Source organism: Ylistrum balloti, unplaced genomic scaffold (genome assembly GCF_031769215.1).
Source record: "Ylistrum balloti isolate Yb309-2 unplaced genomic scaffold, AGI_CSIRO_Ybal_v1 Utg369722, whole genome shotgun sequence".
In the NCBI taxonomy this organism is placed as follows: domain Eukaryota; kingdom Metazoa; phylum Mollusca; class Bivalvia; order Pectinida; family Pectinidae; genus Ylistrum; species Ylistrum balloti.
The window spans coordinates 36,236-55,124 of NW_026781941.1; the positions used below are offsets into that span (position 1 = coordinate 36,236).

At 34.5% G+C, this 18,889-nt stretch overlaps 1 protein-coding gene across 1 annotated transcript in view; it reads left to right on the forward strand.

Annotated features, from left to right (window-relative positions):
• The window catches only part of LOC132565402 (ceramide synthase 2-like), a 69,764-nt gene that overhangs the window by 26,085 nt on the left and 24,790 nt on the right, over window positions 1–18,889 (forward strand). The window contains exons 5-10 of the mRNA XM_060230041.1: window positions 3,300–3,406; window positions 8,349–8,406; window positions 8,787–8,837; window positions 10,676–10,768; window positions 14,386–14,514; window positions 14,786–14,892. Of these exons, the coding sequence (XP_060086024.1) occupies window positions 3,300–3,406; window positions 8,349–8,406; window positions 8,787–8,837; window positions 10,676–10,768; window positions 14,386–14,514; window positions 14,786–14,892 (545 nt within the window). The remainder of the gene's footprint in view (window positions 1–3,299; window positions 3,407–8,348; window positions 8,407–8,786; window positions 8,838–10,675; window positions 10,769–14,385; window positions 14,515–14,785; window positions 14,893–18,889) is intronic.

An 18,889-nucleotide genomic window follows, 5' to 3' on the forward strand; every position in this document is an offset into this window, starting at 1 on the left:
ACACCAGTAATACATATCAGTCTACACCAGTAATACATATCAATCTACACCAGTAATACATATCTGTCTACACCAGTAATACATGTCAGTAATACATATCAGTCTACACCAGTAATACATATCAGTCTACACCAGTAATACATATCAGTAATACATATCAGTCTACACCAGTAATACATATCAGTCTACACCAGTAATACATATCAGTAATACATATCAGTCTACACCAGTAATACATATCAGTCTACACCAGTAATACATATCAGTCTACACCATTAATACATGTCAGTCTACACCAGTAATACATGTCAGTAATACATATCAGCCTATAACAATAGTACATAACAGCCTATAACAATGCATATCAGCCTATAACAATGGTACATGTCAGCCTATATCAGCCTATAACAATAGTACATAACAGCCTATAACAACAGTACATAACAGCCTATAACAACAGTAAATAACAGCCTATAACAATGCATATCAGCCTATAACAATGGTACATGTCAGCCTATATCAGCCTATAACAATGGTACATAACAGCCTATAACAACAGTACATAACAGCCTATAACAACAGTACATAACAGCCTATAACAACAGTACATAACAGCCTATAACAACAGTACATATCAGCCTATAACAACAGTACATAACAGCCTATAACAACAGTACATAACAGCCTATAACAACAGTACACAACAGCCTATAACAACAGTACAGAACAGCCTATAACAACAGTACATAACAGCCTATAACAACAGTACACAACAGTCTATAACAACAGTACACAACAGCCTATAACAACAGTACACAACAGCCTATAACAACAGTACACAACAGTCTATAACAACAGTACATAACAGCCTATAACAACAGTACACAACAGCCTATAACAACAGTACATAACAGCCTATAACAACAGTACATAACAGCCTATAACAACAGTACATAACAGCCTATAACAACAGTACATAACAGCCTATAACAACAGTACATAACAGCCTATAACAACAGTACATAACAGCCTATAACAATCGTACATAACAGCCTATAACAACAGTACATAACAGCCTGTAACAGTATTATAAAACATGGCAATGACATTATTTCATTGATTCAGGGCTACCTTGTAGGTTGATGATTGATACTAGTAAATAATGTGTTGGTCTGATGTTCCTGATTATTGATACTATGTATGTAAAGTGAAGAAACCATCCACTTCACCAGGAAACTTTCCAAGTAGAAATTACATGCGATATAATACTACATCATGCATGAGCTACTGTAGATCTAAATATATACAACATTCTCAAATAAAACCATCATACAATGCAATTTTTGCTGCCCAGTAACAAGCCCATCCTCTGACTTTGAGTAAGATAAAAATTATATACTGGGCCCCTGGGCTTATTGTAAGGATGAACCTAATGTAACTTTTTATCGAAGAGTAAGGTCATCTTTATTATAGAATTATAGTCTATGTTGGCCATGTTTAAAGTTTTGAAACAAATGGTTTATCTCCAAAAATAGCCAGTTTTGTATTGACTTGTTGTAATATGAATCTATATACATGTATATGCTAAAAATACCCTGTTCAAAAACAAAGGGATTTATCATTAGCAATGCTGAAAATAAATCAGTATTGTTGTGATTTACTTATAAGATAATGATAGAGAGGTGTTAAAGGGAGATAACTAGTCACAAATAAAATATGTACTATAGCATAGATGTAGTAATTAGATCGGCTGTTTTGTTTCAGGATGTTTATATGGTATGATGTAGTTTTATTCTTCCATTGCTAACCACTTGTATTCCTTTGACCACAAGCACTCAGTCCTAGTTTCTGGAGGGAATATATTAATGATTTTTCTCTAAACATAAAACATATGAGAGGAAGGATTTCATGTGACACCTGTTAAAAACATCTTTACCTCAGACAACAAGAACTGGTATTCAGAAAGGAAAATGTTTGTTGTAGTATTGCATATCAAACATATTTATAATAATTAAGTGTCAGACAATTTCAAATTTTGTCATAAAAAGCTATCCCTCGAGAACTGGGTTGATCCTCCCTAGGCTGTTACCAGACTGCAAGCACCATATGTAATCAGGCAGGTGATTGTATTGGAAGGCTACACAGTTATCATATATTAAAGACAAATTTTGCAGAAAAGAAAGAAAATCCATTGTTTTGAAAATAATTGATAAATGTTGGTTCATTTTCCTTGTAAATAAATGTTATGACACTGAAGTTTTTACTGTATTTGATCTAGACCAGTACACAGTGTGACATGTTTGCTATATATTTTACATTAATCTTTTTAAGTATTGGAATCTGAAGTGAAGTTAACAGTGGTAAATCATATTTCCATCACTGGGTTTCAATTCTTCTTTAAAACATTTTGTTGTTTTTATCCTAAATTTTGGTATGAAATTGTCATATTCCCTTTTTTGTAGAACTAGGGTGAAAAGGTTTATATAGCCGAACAAAGGTCAGAACCCTGCACCCAATACTCAGCCGCTAGTATTTATATGTCACCATCAAAACTTAAGTGTAACAAAAATGCTTGGTGACTATGTTAACCAGTTATTGTAGTAGTCGATCAACAGTGACAGATTGATCTCCTGTGTTACCCCAGATTCTGCATTATTTAGCATTGTTAGTAGGCAGGTTTTCTCTTGCACTAGGTTGTTTGGTGATTTTTTTTATGATTGATGATTGAAAAAAGTACAATGAGATTTTCTTGTCCAGTTTATATAAACTATTTTCCTTCTCTGTTGCTGTGTGGACTTTGAGGCCTAAAATGTTGATAAATTAACATTGAACACACACCTTGAAACATACAGATATGCAGTGGTGTGCTGTGGATGTTTTCTTTTTAATATCTGTTGTAAAACAAAACTAAAACAAAATTTACATGACATGAGCAGGTAATTGAATTAAAATTAAATTTTCAAGAAAAGTTTGAAATTAAAACACCAAAGTGTTATCAACTGCAATCAATACAAAATCATGTAACACTGATTTAAATTTTAACCCACAAATATATGTACAGAAATAGATTGATATTTTATATGTATATTTTAGCTTTTAATGAATGACATACAGTTTCCATCTTACTAAGATTTCCAGGTGAAGCTTATTATGCAACAAAAACATGTGGCTATATATTACATATAATTACTTTGTGTTGTTAATTTCTAGATTTGTTATATTGCTATTTTGTTCTTATATTTAGAAAATATCCTTTAATTCAATAAATTTTGATTTCTTCATTATGATCTGATTTGCAGGATTTATCAAAACAGACAGATTTATCTACGAGAAAAGTGGAAAGGTGGTTTCGGATGAGGAGGAATCAAGATCGTCCGAGCCTTATGAAGCGTTTTACAGAAGCTGCGTAAGGATTTAAGAATTTGTTTTCTATATATATATCTGGGATTTGCTTTAGAATCAACTAGTTTGAGTAGGTGGTTTTGTGTTATTCAGTTGCTGGCAAGTTTTGAAAAGAGCATATATATTTGGGGGGGGGGGGGGGCAATTCTAAATTGTACTTAAAACAGTCCACATACATATGCACACATCAAACAGTAGTTTTGTTGATTTCTTTGTTTACACTCATCTTGTACAGTGAAATTTATACCGGTACAAACTTCTTATTTGCTAGGTTGTTGACATGTCTAGGAATCCCTGTTACATTGAGGCTTGGAATAATGTATAGACATGGACTTAATACATATTTGTTTAGTAAAACACTTTATTATCATACAGTCTAGAAAGTGATCATACAGTCCAGAAAAAGATCGTAGAGATCAGAAAGTGATCATACAGTCCAGAAAGAGATCATACAGTCCAGAAAGAGATCATAGAGATCAGAAAGTGATCATACAGATCAGAAAGTGATCGTACAGTCCAGAAAGTGATCGTACAGTCCAGAAAGTGATCAAACAGTCCAGAAAGTGATCGTACAGTCCAGAAAGTGATCATACAGATCAGAAAGTGATCATACAGATCAGAAAGTGATCATACAGATCAGAAAGTGATCGTACAGATCAGAAAGTGATCATACAGATCAGAAAGTGATCATACAGATCAGAAAGTGATCATACAGATCAGAAAGTGATCATACAGATCAGAAAGTGATCGTACAGATCAGAAAGTGATCGTACAGTCCAGAAAGTGATCATACAGATCAGAAAGTGATCATACAGTCCAGAAAGTGATCATACAGATCAGAAAGTGATCGTACAGTCCAGAAAGTGATCATACAGATCAGAAAGTGATCATACAGTCCAGAAAGTGATCATACAGATCAGAAGGTGATCATAAAGTCCAGAAAGTGATCATACAGATCAGAAAGTGATCATACAGTCCAGAAAGTGATCATACAGATCAGAAAGTGATCATACAGTCCAGAAAGTGATCATACAGATCAGAAAGTGATCATACAGTCCAGAAAGTGATCAAACAGTCCAGAAAGTGATCATACAGATCAGAAAGTGATCATACAGATCAGAAAGTGATCATACAGATCAGATACTGATCATACAGTCCAGAAAGTGATCATACAGATCAGAAGGTGATCATAAAGTCCAGAAAGTGATCATACAGTCCAGATAGAGATCATAGAGATCAGAAAGTGATCATACAGATCAGAAAGTGATCATACAGTCCAGATAGAGATCATAGAGATCAGAAAGTGATCATACAGATCAGATACTGATCATACAGATCAGAAAGTGATCATACAGTCCAGAAAGTGATCATACAGATCAGAAGGTGATCATAAAGTCCAGAAAGTGATCATACAGTCCAGATAGAGATAATAGAGATCAGAAAGTGATCATACAGTCCAGATAGAGATCATACAGATCAGAAAGTGATCATAAAGTCCAGAAAGTGATCATACAGTCCAGATAGAGATCATACAGATCAGAAAGTGATCATACAGTCCAGATAGAGATCATAGAGATCAGAAAGTGATCATACAGTCCAGATAGAGATCATACAGACCAAAAATGATCATACAGTCCAGAAAGTAATCATACAGATCAGAAAGATAAACAAATGACACTATCCTAACCATCTGTATGTAAGGGAGGATTTCTGGTCTCTCTTTAGTGAGGTAATTTACTGCTTTGTGAATGACTTTATCTTGTTTGATTTATTTGTCCTTTGAATAGCCAGGGTCATTTTGTAGAAGCTGATGACAACCTCATTGAACAACATGCAGGAGGCCCATCATATGCCATCTAGAACAATTAGGGCAGTGTCTCTTGCTCATGGATATAAACATGCTTACACAAACTGGTCTGTCTTTCATCTTTCTGAGAAACACAAACCACATTCAACTTTGCAGATATATGATAGAGACATAATCTTGTTAAATAGCTTGATTGGAGTGAGTGAAGTATTTTGAAAGAAAGTGCCAGTTACGTTGGGAGGGTTACTCCAGATATACTTTTTCAAAACAGATCTTTTCTATTTCAAGAATTTCAGTGATTTAAGCAAAACAACCATTCTAAAATTACCACAACATAATTGTTAAAGATTATAATTTGGAGTTATTAGGAATATCTCTTAATTTTTGTTAATTCATAGCACTCCAACTATTCAAATATACAGATGTAATACAAGTCTCCACAAGGACAGAAACAGGACTCTTGTAAGGCTACATGTATAGCTGAGAATGGGAGTCTTGGCAAGGGATATTAACTTAATCAAGCTCTTTCATCAAGTAAAATTCTGCTGTGAATTGGAACATCAGCTACCGTTGTAGCCACTCATCCCCACCAGCTACTGTTGTAGCCACTCATTATCACCAGCTATGTTGTAGCCACTCATCCTCACCAGCTACTGTTGTAGCCACTCATCCTCACCAGTTACTATTGTAGCCACTCCCCTTCACCATTCACCAGCTACTATTGTAGCCACTCATCCTCACCAGTTACTGTTGTAGCCTCTCCTCCTCACCAGTTACTGTTGTAGCCACTCATCCTCACCAGTTACTGTTGTAGCCACTCATCCTCACCAGTTACTGTTGTAGCCACTCCCCTTCACCAGTGACTGTTGTAGCCACTCCCCTTCACCATTCACCAGCTACTTTTGTAGCCACTCATTATCACCAACTACTGTTGTTGCCACTCATCCTCACCAGCTACTGTTGTAGCCCTTCATACTTACCTGCTACTGTTTTAGCCCTTCATCCTTACCTGCTACTGTTGCAGCCACTCATCTTCACCAGCTACTGTTTTAGCCACTCATCATCACCAGCTACTGTTGTTGCCACTCCCTTCACTAGCTACTGTTTTAGCCACTCATCTTCACTAGCTACTGTTGTAGCCACTCATCCTCACTAGCTACTGTTTTAGCCACTCATCTTCACTAGCTACTGTTGTAGCCACTCATCCTCACCAGCTACTGTTGTAGCCACTCATCCTCACCAGCTACTGTTGTAGCCACTCATCCTCACCAGCTACTGTTTTAGCCACTCATCCTCACCAGCTACTGTTGTAGCCACTCATCCTCACCAGCTACTGTTTTAGCCACTCATCATCACCTGTTGCTGTCTTAGCTACTTGTCCTGACTGCTGTACCAGTTCAGCTTAGTCATTGGTAAAAGATATATGTAGGAAGAGAGATTTACATGTGTATAGAGTGGGAGGCGAGGTATTGATTATTGGTGTGTATTATTATGGTCTGATTCCTTTTTTAATGTGTTTGTCCTGTAATCAGGTGATCACCCCACTCTGGAATGATATTTGTTTGTCTGACTGACAGTACGTTATATATTCACTGTCCCATCTGTCCTGCCCACAAGTTATGTGAGTGAGTGTATATACAGTGACCTCCCCTTTTCATCAGACCTCCCCTTGGCTTACAGACCAATGATTACATCCCCTTTTCTCATCTTTCCACTTTACTTGTCTACCACATTACTGCAGTTCACATCAATTTTTTCCCACTGTGGACTTGTTCAGTACCATACAGTTAAATAACCCTTACACTGTGATACCCTCAGTCAACAATGCTTTAGTTAGAAATAAAATTCTCATATGTATTTCACATCGTTGAAGTCAAGATGCATACTACTAATCTCTTTTTATTGCTCGTGTCAAATATCTTTTATATATATAACGGTTTGTTTAAATGTTCACATGAAATTCTACTACAAACTCCTTTATTACAGAGATCTTATAAAATCCATTCAAGGAGTAACGTACTTGTTTTGTGTCTTTCATATTGAAGTTACCATTCTAGAATTATATAAGATAATGGGAGGGATCAGACAGGTATAGTAAAACTCCTTTAATGTAGAATCTGCATATGTTCAGTGATTATAGATGTAATTTGTTGAAAAGCAGAGCATAGTAAGGAGAAAAACCTCAACTGGTCAATGTAAGGTTTAAAATGCTTTTACAAAAAACCACACAAGTGAATAATAGATTTCAACACAACCCTAAATAAAGTATAATTAATACTATTAGTCTAAAGAGTTGGAACCAATGCACTTAACACATGATTCAATATAATTTATAATTCTGAATAATATTTCAGTTAGATATGAGAAACCCTATAGCTCACCTGGCCTGAAGGGACTCTCACCAAACTTCACACACTTATGAAGCATTAAAATATCTTTGTCATATTTCAGGGTTGTTGGGTTAGGGTCACTTTAATTATTAAAAAAAAAACCTGATGTCAGCATCTACTGACTTTATTTCATTAGGGATCCTCATCAAAGTTCAAAAATTTTCATAAGCATCATATTATCTTCCAAAAGTTAAAATTTCAATTTTGTTGGATCACTGGTGCTATTTTTAGGAGATAATTGTCAGGTTTCTACTGGTTTTATATCTTGAAGGATTCTAATCAAACTTCACAAACTCATACAACAGCAAAATACATTTAACCAGTTTTGAGTTCCAGAGTTTTGTGGTCACAAGGTCAATGTAACTATTTTTAGACAATCATTGTCAGCAGTCTAGCATTTTCACTCCTTCAATATTAAAAAACATTACTCATTTTGAAAGCCCTAAATTGTTTTGAACAAGTTGAGTTCTTGGGTTGTCAGGTCAAGGTCAAGGTCACCGTTACTATTTTTAAAAAATTGTTGATCAGCACTCCAGTGACTTCATTCCTTACAGACTTTTGAGCAATCCTTTAACACTAACTAAATGTATGTTTTTTCTTTTTTTTCCTTTTCCAAATTAATACCCAAGAGTGCCATCTTCATAATTCATTACATTGTAAAAGCTCATTGGGGCAGCCTAGGGAATATGTAGTGTTTCAGTTATACTAGGTGTGCTTTTTAACCTGGAAAATGTTGTTATATTTTACAGATGGAGATTTGCCTTCTACATTTCTGTATTTATATACGGTGTGGTGGTCCTATGGGATGTAAGTATACAAACATTTATTTGACAGAACATCTCTGTATTTATATATGGTGTGATGGTCCAATGGGATGTAAGTATATAATACAAACATTTATGTGACAGAATGTTGTGTTAACTAGTCAGTGTGACTTATATGTTTACTATTAACAAGTGCTTTTGCGAAAGTGATGTGCAATTAATAATTTTGTTTTAGCTCACTTAAAGGTAATTAAAGGAGTTAAAATGAAACAAGGGCAACATCAAGCATCTCAGCTTATTACTTACTAAACATTCCATATTTCTAGTTTAGATCAAATCTTATATTCACCGTTTTGATCAATATTTAAAAAAAATGAACTTGGAGTCAATCATATTTAAATGTTTACCCTCATATCATTTCAGAAACCATGGTTTGCAGATTCCTCAAATTGCTGGAATGGGTACCCTCACCATGTAAGTTGACTATGTACTGACTGTCAGGGGATATAGAAGATTAACTTTTAATGAAAGGAATAAAACAGAAAGTTATCACTTTGTGTTAATGGTGTCATAATAACAGCCTCCTGTAAATCAGAATACTGTTTGTCATTTCCTGACTCATCATTTATAAATATCTTAGGGGAAAAACAAAAAGAAAGATAATTCTTTAATTTCTAAGAAAAAGGGAAGGTGAGACATTTTGTAGTTCGCTTTCATAGAAATTTCAGAGGTAATATACTGTACACATATCATATCAGGTGAAATCAAATTTTACTACATTATTACATTTTGGTAAATTAGCCCAAGGAGAAAGTCACTCATGCACGATACTTATTAGATACATGTAGTATATCAAAACTCTTCATTGTAGGACACTCAGTCTTTTTAGCTATTACCTAGATCAGCTTGTAGCTAGCTAGGCTATTTATAGACTGGACCGAATTTTACAACACAAAAAGACCCAACAACGCACATATACCTCTGCAAAAAGAATAGAACATCTATTTTGGAATTAGTTCATGAAGCAGTTGATGCGGTCTTTTATTGAATACATGTATATTAGATAAAGAGATGAAAAAGGAAATGTGAAAAAAAGTTTTGTTTTAAGTAACAAATTGGAGTTTCTTCATGTAGATATTACTACGCTTCTACTCTGTTTGGAAGGACATTTTTATTATTTACACTGTTCAATTTATCTCACTTTAACCACACTTTTAAAGTTTCCTGTGTACTTCTGTAGATATTTTGTGGTAAGGTCTTAATCCCACTACATAATACAAACAATGTTTGAATATTTTCAATTATTATATGGAAGATATCAGTGTTGCATAGATGATCATACACATTTGAAAGGGTAACTGATTTCTGTCCTTATTCTAAAACTAGGACTTCATATTTTAGTTAGACCTGCCACACACACTCCTTGCCAATATCTTAATCTTTGGTACCACTATGCCTATGACATCAAGGTTCTTACATGGTTTAAACAATTGACGTTTGAAATAATCTTCACTTTTGAAAATTATGTACCTGGTAACATTAAATTAATTAATTTTTTTCCATTGAAATGAAAGCTATTGTGTAGTCGTTGTTGATTGTATCTGGAAAGGCGTGATTGATTCATATTTTGACTGAAAATGAAAATGTTGAGATTTTCTTGGATTTTGATGCATATATTTAATATATACAAATCTGCTCTTATGTGCATGGGTTTGAATTAGGCTTCTTTTTCTAGGTTATCATGATTCTGGTGAGGGTATAGTGACTGTTTGGTCTCTTGGGCGACACTCAATCACTATACTAAAGAGAAATTCTCTCTTTAGCCAAGGCTAGAAAGGTGACCATCATCGTCTACAACTTGTAGTATCAGGACTCATCAGTTTTACACTTTGTATTTTAGAACTAATAATGTGCAGTGCTGTTGTGTAAGGTTTTTTAAAAATCACTAGAAAAAAAACAGTGAATTGGATAAACAAGCCAGTAATTGATTGGTTGTCAGTGGCTGGTTTTAATAACTGATCATCAATATTGAAATCTCAACACGTCCCCATCAATACAAGTAAATATTCAACTGATTAACTAGAGTTCACTACTTGTTAATGATTAAAGAAATGCCTATTTTGTGAAAGCTGCAAAAGTATTTCGAAGGAGAAAATGTAAATAAAATTATGAAGATTAGCATTGAGACAAGTATGACATTTTGCCATTCTCCTGGAAAGTTGATGATCAGTATAAATTAACAACAGCCTTGTACTCCTGTTAAGTTCTATTTAGTGATCAATTTACTAATATTGGTGTTATGTATTTTTCAGCACATCCCACCATCTATATTTTGGTACTACATGATAGAGATAGGATTCTACTCGTCATTGATGTTTTCACAATTTATAGACGTCAAAAGAAAAGTAAGTATTTGACCATTGCCAAGTAGATCTGGAAGGATTGCATAATGATAGATTTTGCAAATTCAATTTTTTTATGTAAAAGAATTATGAATATTCTGCATTAAATTGTGGTTCCATTGATTCCACTTTTTTTCCAACATAAAATGCATTACATGATTTGTATGATAGCAGTGAGGAGGACTGATTTGTATGATAACAGTGAGGAGGACTGATTTGTATGATAACAGTGAGGAGGACTGATTTGTATGATAACAGTGAGGAGGACTGATTTGTATGATAACAGTGAGATGACTGATTTGTATGATAACAGTGAGGAGGACTGATTTGTATGATAACAGTGAGGAGGACTGATTTGTATGATAACAGTGAGGAGGACTGATTTGTATGATAACAGTGAGATGACTGATTTGTATGATAACAGTGAGGAGGACTGATTTGTATGATAACAGTGAGGAGGACTGATTTGTATGATAACAGTAACAGAGAGAGGACTGAATTGTATGATAACAGTGAGATGACTGATGATAACAGTGAGATGACTGATTTGTATGATAACAGTGAGGAGGACTGATTTGTATTATACCATTGAGTTGACTGATTTGTATGATAACAGTGAGGAGGACTGATTTGTATGTGTATGATAACAGTGAGGACTGATTTGTATGAGTAACAGTGAGGAGGACTGATTTGTATGATAACAGTGATGATAACAGTGAGGAGGACTGATTTGATTTGTATGATAACAGTGATTTGTATGAGGACTGATTTGTATGATAACAGTGAGGAGGACTGATTTGTATGATAACAGTGAGGAGGACTGATTTGTATGATAACAGTGAGGAGGACTGATTTGTATGATAACAGTGAGGAGGACTGATTTGTATGATAACAGTGAGATGACTGATTTGTATGATAACAGTGAGGAGGACTGATTTGTATGATAACAGTGAGGAGGACTGATTTGTATGATAACAGTAGGCATGGAGGATGACTGATTTGTATGATAACAGGAGGACTGATTTGTATGATAACAGTGAGAGGACTGATTTGTATGATAACAGTGAGGAGGACTGATTTGTATGATAACAGTGAGGAGGACTGATTTGTATGATAACAGTGAGGAGGACTGATTTGTATGATAACAGTGAGGAGGACTGATTTGTATGATAACAGTGAGATGACTGATTTGTATGATAACAGTGAGGAGGACTGATTTGTATGATAACAGTGAGGAGGACTGATTTGTATGATAACAGTGATGATAACAGACTGATTTGTATGATAACTGATTTGTATGATAACAGTGAGGAGGACTGATTTGTATGATAACAGTGAGGAGGACTGATTTGTATGATAACAGTGAGGAGGACTGATTTGTAACAGTGAGATGACTGATTTGTATGATAACAGTGAGGAGGACTGATTTGTATGATAACAGTGAGGAGGACTGATTTGTATGATAACAGTGAGGAGGACTGATTTGTATGATAACAGTGAGGAGGACTGATTTGTATGATAACAGTGAGGAGGACTGATTTGTATGATAACAGTGAGGAGGACTGATTTGTATGATAACAGTGAGATGACTGATTTGTATGTATGATAACAGTGTGATATGATAACAGTGAGGAGGACTGATTTGTATGAGGACTGATTTGTATGATAACAGTGAGATGACTGATTTGTATGATAACAGTGAGGAGGACTGATTTGTATGTAACAGTGAGGAGGACTGATTTGTATGATAACAGTGAGGAGGACTGATTTGTATGATAACAGTGAGGAGGACTGATTTGTATGATTTGGAGGACTGATTTGTATGATAACAGTGAGGAGGACTGATTTGTATGATTTGTAACAGTGAGGAGGACTGATTTGTATGATAACAGTGAGTATGACTGACTGATTTGTATGATAACAGTGAGGAGGACTGATTTGTATGATAACAGTGAGGAGGACTGATTTGTATGATAACAGTGAGGAGGACTGATTTGTATGATAACAGTGAGGAGGACTGATTTGTATGATAACAGTGAGGAGGACTGATTTGTATGATAACAGTGAGGAGGACTGATTTGTATGATAACATAACAGTGAGGAGGACTGATTTGTATGATAACAGTGAGGAGGACTGATTTGTATGATAACAGTGAGGAGGACTGATTAGTGAGATGACTGATTTGTATGATAACAGTGAGATGACTGATTTGTATGATAACAGTGAGGAGGACTGATTTGTATGATAACAGTGAGATGACTGATTTGTATGATAACAGTGAGATGACTGATTTGTATGGTAACAGTGAGGAGGACTGATTTGTATGATAGCAGTGAGGAGGACTGATTTGTATGATAACAGTGAGGAGGACTGATTTGTATGATAACAGTGAGGAGGACTGATTTGTATGATAACAGTGAGGAGGACTGATTTGTATGGTAACAGTGAGGAGGACTGATTTGTATGATAACAGTGAGGAGGACTGATTTGTATGGTAACAGTGAGATGACTGATTTGTATGATAACAGTGAGATGACTGATTTGTATGATAACAGTGAGGAGGACTGATTTGTATGATAGCAGTGAGGAGGACTGATTTGTATGATAACAGTGAGGAGGACTGATTTGTATGATAACAGTGAGATGACTGATTTGTATGATAACAGTGAGATGACTGATTTGTATGATAACAGTGAGGAGGACTGATTTGTATGATAACAGTGAGGAGGACTGATTTGTATGATAACAGTGAGATGACTGATTTGTATGATAACAGTGAGATGACTGATTTGTATGATAACAGTGAGATGACTGATTTGTATGATAACAGTGAGATGACTGATTTGTATGATAACAGTGAGATGACTGATTTGTATGATAACAGTGAGGAGGACTGATTTGTATGATAACAGTGAGGAGGACTGATTTGTATGATAACAGTGAGGAGGACTGATTTGTATGATAGCAGTGAGGAGGACTGATTTGTATGGTAACAGTGAGATGACTGATTTGTATGGTAGCAGTGAGGAGGACTGATTTGTATGGTAACAGTGAGATGACTGATTTGTATGATAACAGTGAGATGACTGATTTGTATGATAACAGTGAGGAGGACTGATTTGTATGATAGCAGTGAGGAGGACTGATTTGTATGATAGCAGTGAGGAGGACTGATTTGTATGATAACAGTGAGGAGGACTGATTTGTATGGTAGCAGTGAGGAGGACTGATTTGTATGATAACAGTGAGGAGGACTGATTTGTATGGTAACAGTGAGATGACTGATTTGTATGATAACAGTGAGATGACTGATTTGTATGATAACAGTGAGGAGGACTGATTTGTATGATAGCAGTGAGGAGGACTGATTTGTATGATAGCAGTGAGGAGGACTGATTTGTATGGTAACAGTGAGATGACTGATTTGTATGATAACAGTGAGGAGGACTGATTTGTATGATAACGGTGAGGAGGACTATTTTTTGTATGTTTTAAATATGTGAATGTATATTGATCATGAAAATAACGCCGGTGATTATATATTACGCTAATGATTGTGGCATTTCTTGAAGATGGTAACAGATATTTATTTGTTTATATATCATTCTGATGATTGTAGGATTTCTGGGAGATGTTTACACACCATGTAGCCACCATGCTCTTACTGTGTTTCTCCTGGTCAGGAAATTTCGTCCGGGTCGGCACTCTTGTATTGGTCATTCACGATGCTGTTGACTTCTGGATGGAGGTATCTTAGTGAAATCCTATCACAGGAGTTTGACAAATTTTTTTTCTTCATTTTTATTATTTATAAAGTTATGTTAGATAAAATTATGTATTCTTTTTACAAAGGAATTAAACTCTAATTATTTCACCTGTAGGCAAACACCATTGAAGGAACTTTAAGATTTTCATCGGAATTAATATCTGAGAATGGTTTTGCTGTGTTCTATTTGTACCTATGTTAAATACCAAAATGTTGATTCAATGATTGTACTATGATCCTTCTGGTTTTACAGGCAGCTAAGATGGCTAAGTACCTGAAATACCAGCACCTGTGTGATGTACTGTTTGCCATCTTTGGTATAGTTTGGTTTGTAACCAGACTTGTTATATTCCCTGTCAGGTAGGTGCTTTTAACTTGGTGCATGGCGACTATGTATCATAACAATATGGAATGAGAGCTTTGAGTGAGAATGTAAATAATCTCTAGATGGTTTAGCATGGTCCTTAGATTGCTGGCTCCTGATCCAAATGTCCTCATATGTTTTATCTTAACTACCTTTACTGAAAAAGAAATGTATATATTATATATAAAACTTGTAGACCCTGTAATTAATATCATACCTTCATGTATTGTTTGTAATGTTAAATCATGAGGCAAATATTATGACCATATTCACTATTACTATGTATAATTATAATGCAATATTCCAGTACAAATTTTGAATGTTTGTATCTTTGTGTATCTACAATCTCATATATTTTATGTTCTCAATTATAGAATTAAATATATATTCTAAATGATAATCTTAAGTAATGACTATTATGTGTTGAATATGATTCTATGTGTTATACAGGTGAAATATTTACCTACAATACGATCAGTAACTTCATCATTCTTGATGTATGTTAATTTTCAGTTCAAATCGTAAGAATATTTTGTATTCTTATGTCTATACATTATTTTGTTTTATATACTACTATAACAAAAATTACAAAAAGAAAGGCTTATTCCAGCAAAATATTTGTAAGTAATAGAAGGGAGGTAACTGTAGCAAAATATTTGTGAGTGATGAAAGAAGGTAACTGTGTGTAAATATTTGACCTGTAGTATCATTGAAGGCACACTGTCACACTGTAAGTCTGTGTTTGGAGATCTGTCCTACTTGTCCCAAGAATACAGAACACTCTTTGCCTCTACATTATCCATTCTACCTTCAACAGAGAACATATATCGTATACTATATACTATGCAGTATAATATACAATATAATATACTATATCAGCCAAATCAGAAAATCTACAGCCAGGTTCGGTCTTTTAGAAATCCAGTTCCTGAAAGCTTATAAAATGTGTATAGTTTACATGATTTAAATAGAGTTAGGACTTTTGACTGAATTTTGCTGTATTGTTTAGCATGTCCGTGTTAGTATGAAACAAGATTTGATTATCGTTATACAGCATTAGTGTTTTTATTTAAGGAAAGCATGTTCTTTTGAAGCATGCATGATCGATCATTTTAGTATAATGTTTAGATTGTGTTTTACATTTCCTTTTGTAACTGTTTTAAATAAAGGTTTGGAAATAACAAGGATACTAATTTTACTGAAACAAAATAAGTTTGATACTAAATTAAAATTTATAAACATGTGTGATTATACTTCTCAAACATTTGTTGCCAGTGGAGTTTGAACTTTCCTCTCCTCTAGACCTAACCTAGCCACCCTGTGTGATTTACACTCATGTCCAATATCATTTCTTTAAATTACACATATTATGGAACCTTTAAAATCCTTTGTCAAATCCTACACCAAAACAAATCAAAACAAACCAATTTGAATTGATTTTTTTTGAAAATCTGCATTGTCATATCATATATGGGGTATTTTTTGCATTTAAAAAAAAAAAAAAAAATTTTCATCCCTATGAATTATGAAAAAAATGGAAAATTGTACAATTTGTCTATTGTCTGTTAGAGTTTGACAAGTTTTATGTTAATTAATTTAATTTCCTTCAGTTGTAATTTATTGATATGTAATATTTAAATAATCATTGTAACCCTTATAGTACTTACCTTTTTTTTTATATATCAGCATTTTGCCATGCACTTTGGTGATGTGGAATAATATTGTTTAAAATCAAATTAAGTTTTTGTATTTTCATTTTTCAAAAAACCTGGAAATCATCAGAAATCAAATACTAAAATAGAAGAAAAAAAAACCTGCAGCAAAATATACATTTTGAAGATTTTCATAAAAGAAAATGAAACTTTGCAAAAATGTCCCAATATATGTTATGTAGTACAGATTATAGCCTAAGTTATGTGGCTGAAATCACACCTTACCGTGTTCTGCCTTAGTGCTTTACCCTGTTTCTGTACCACATCAGCTTTTAAAGAGATGAAGGAGTTGTAGGTAACATGCAGAAAGCTAATGCACAAAGTTGAAAAAAAACAGGAGTAAAATGAATCATTGGCTGACTGATAATGATTGTAGAATATTCATATGATTGGTGAGCTGGGTTTAAGGTGATTTTGTCTCATTGGTGTAGAATATTCATATGATTGGTGAGCTGGGTTTAAGGTGATTTTGTCTCATTGGTGTAGAATATTCATATGATTTGTGAGCTGGGTTTAAGGTGATTTTGTCTCATTGGTGTAGAATATTCATATGATTGGTGAGCTGGGTTTAAGGTGATTTTGTCTCATTGGTGAAGAATATTCATATGATTTCTCATTGGTGTAGAATATTCATATGATTGGTGAGCTGGGTTTAAGGTGATTTTGTCTCATTGGTGTAGAATATTCATATGATTTGTGAGCTGGGTTTAAGGTGATTTTGTCTCATTGGTGTAGAATATTCATATGATTGGTGAGCTGGGTTTAAGGTGATTTTGTCTCATTGGTGAAGAATATTCATATGATTTCTCATTGGTGTAGAATATTCATATGATTGGTGAGCTGGGTTTAAGGTGATTTTGTCTCATTGGGTCAAGTAAATGCACTGGGTTTAGGATATATCTACAAAAACAGTTACATTGCAACAAACCAAATCTACATTCTTATCAGATATGTATTCAATTTGTATAAGAATAGATCTATGCAAGTGTACTCACTGCACTGTGCTTGTATTTCAGAGATGTCTTTTGACTATTATTGCAGTAAATTAGAAAAACAATAAATATGAAAATTGTGTTGTTCTTCTATTGTAGAATAAGACCCAATATGTTACTTTATTTGATATGATGGGTATGTAAACAATATTTGATCTTTAGGATTTGCTGTTACATGATGTAAGCCTAACTGGTTGATATTTCATCTATCTTATAAAATCACATATAGTGATTTCCCTACAAGGAGTTGACCTAGTATTAGGTTTCTCTTCAAAAAGTTGATCTTGTATAATATTTGCCCCATAAGGAGTTACCTTGTAAGGTCATGTTTGATAGTTCCTCTACAAGGAGTTGGTCTTGTATGATATTGTCCCATATGGAGTTGGTCTTGTATGATATTTGTCCCACATGGAGTTGATCTTGTATGATATTTGTCCCACATGGAGTTGATCTTGTATGATATTTGTCCCACATGGAGTTGGTCTTGTATGATATTTGTCTTACATGGAGTTGGTCTTGTATGATATTTGTCCCACATGGAGTTGATCTTGTATGATATTTGTCCCACATGGAGTTGATCTTGTATGATATTTGTCCCACATGGAGTTGGTCTTGTATGATATTTGTCCCACATGAAGTTGGTCTTGTATAATATTTGTCCTACATGGAGTTGGTCTTGTATGATATTTGTCCTACATGGAGTTGATCTTGTATGACATTTGTCCCACATGGAGTTGGTCTTGTATGATATTTGTTCCACATGAAGTTGGTCTTGTATAATATTTGTCCCACATGGAGTTGGTCTTGTATGATATTTGTCCCACATGGAGTTGGTCTTGTATGATATTTGTCCTACATGGAGTTGGTCTTGTATGATATTTGTCCCACATGGAGTTGGTCTTGTATGATATTTGTCCCACATGAAGTTGGTCTTGTATAATATTTGTCCCACATGGAGTTGGTCTTGTATGATATTTGTCCCACATGGAGTTGGTCTTGTATGATATTTGTCCCACATGGAGTTGGTCTTGTATGATATTTGTCCCACATGGAGTTGGTCTTGTATGATATTTGTCCTACATGGAGTTGGTCTTGTATAATATTTGTCCCACATGGAGTTGGTCTTGTATGATATTTGTCCCACATGGAGTAGGTCTTGTATGATATTTGTCCCACATGGAGTTGGTCTTGTATATTTGTCCCACATGGAGTTGGTCTTGTATGATATTTGTCCCACATGGAGTAGGTCTTGTATGATATTTGTCCCACATGGAGTTGGTCTTGTATAT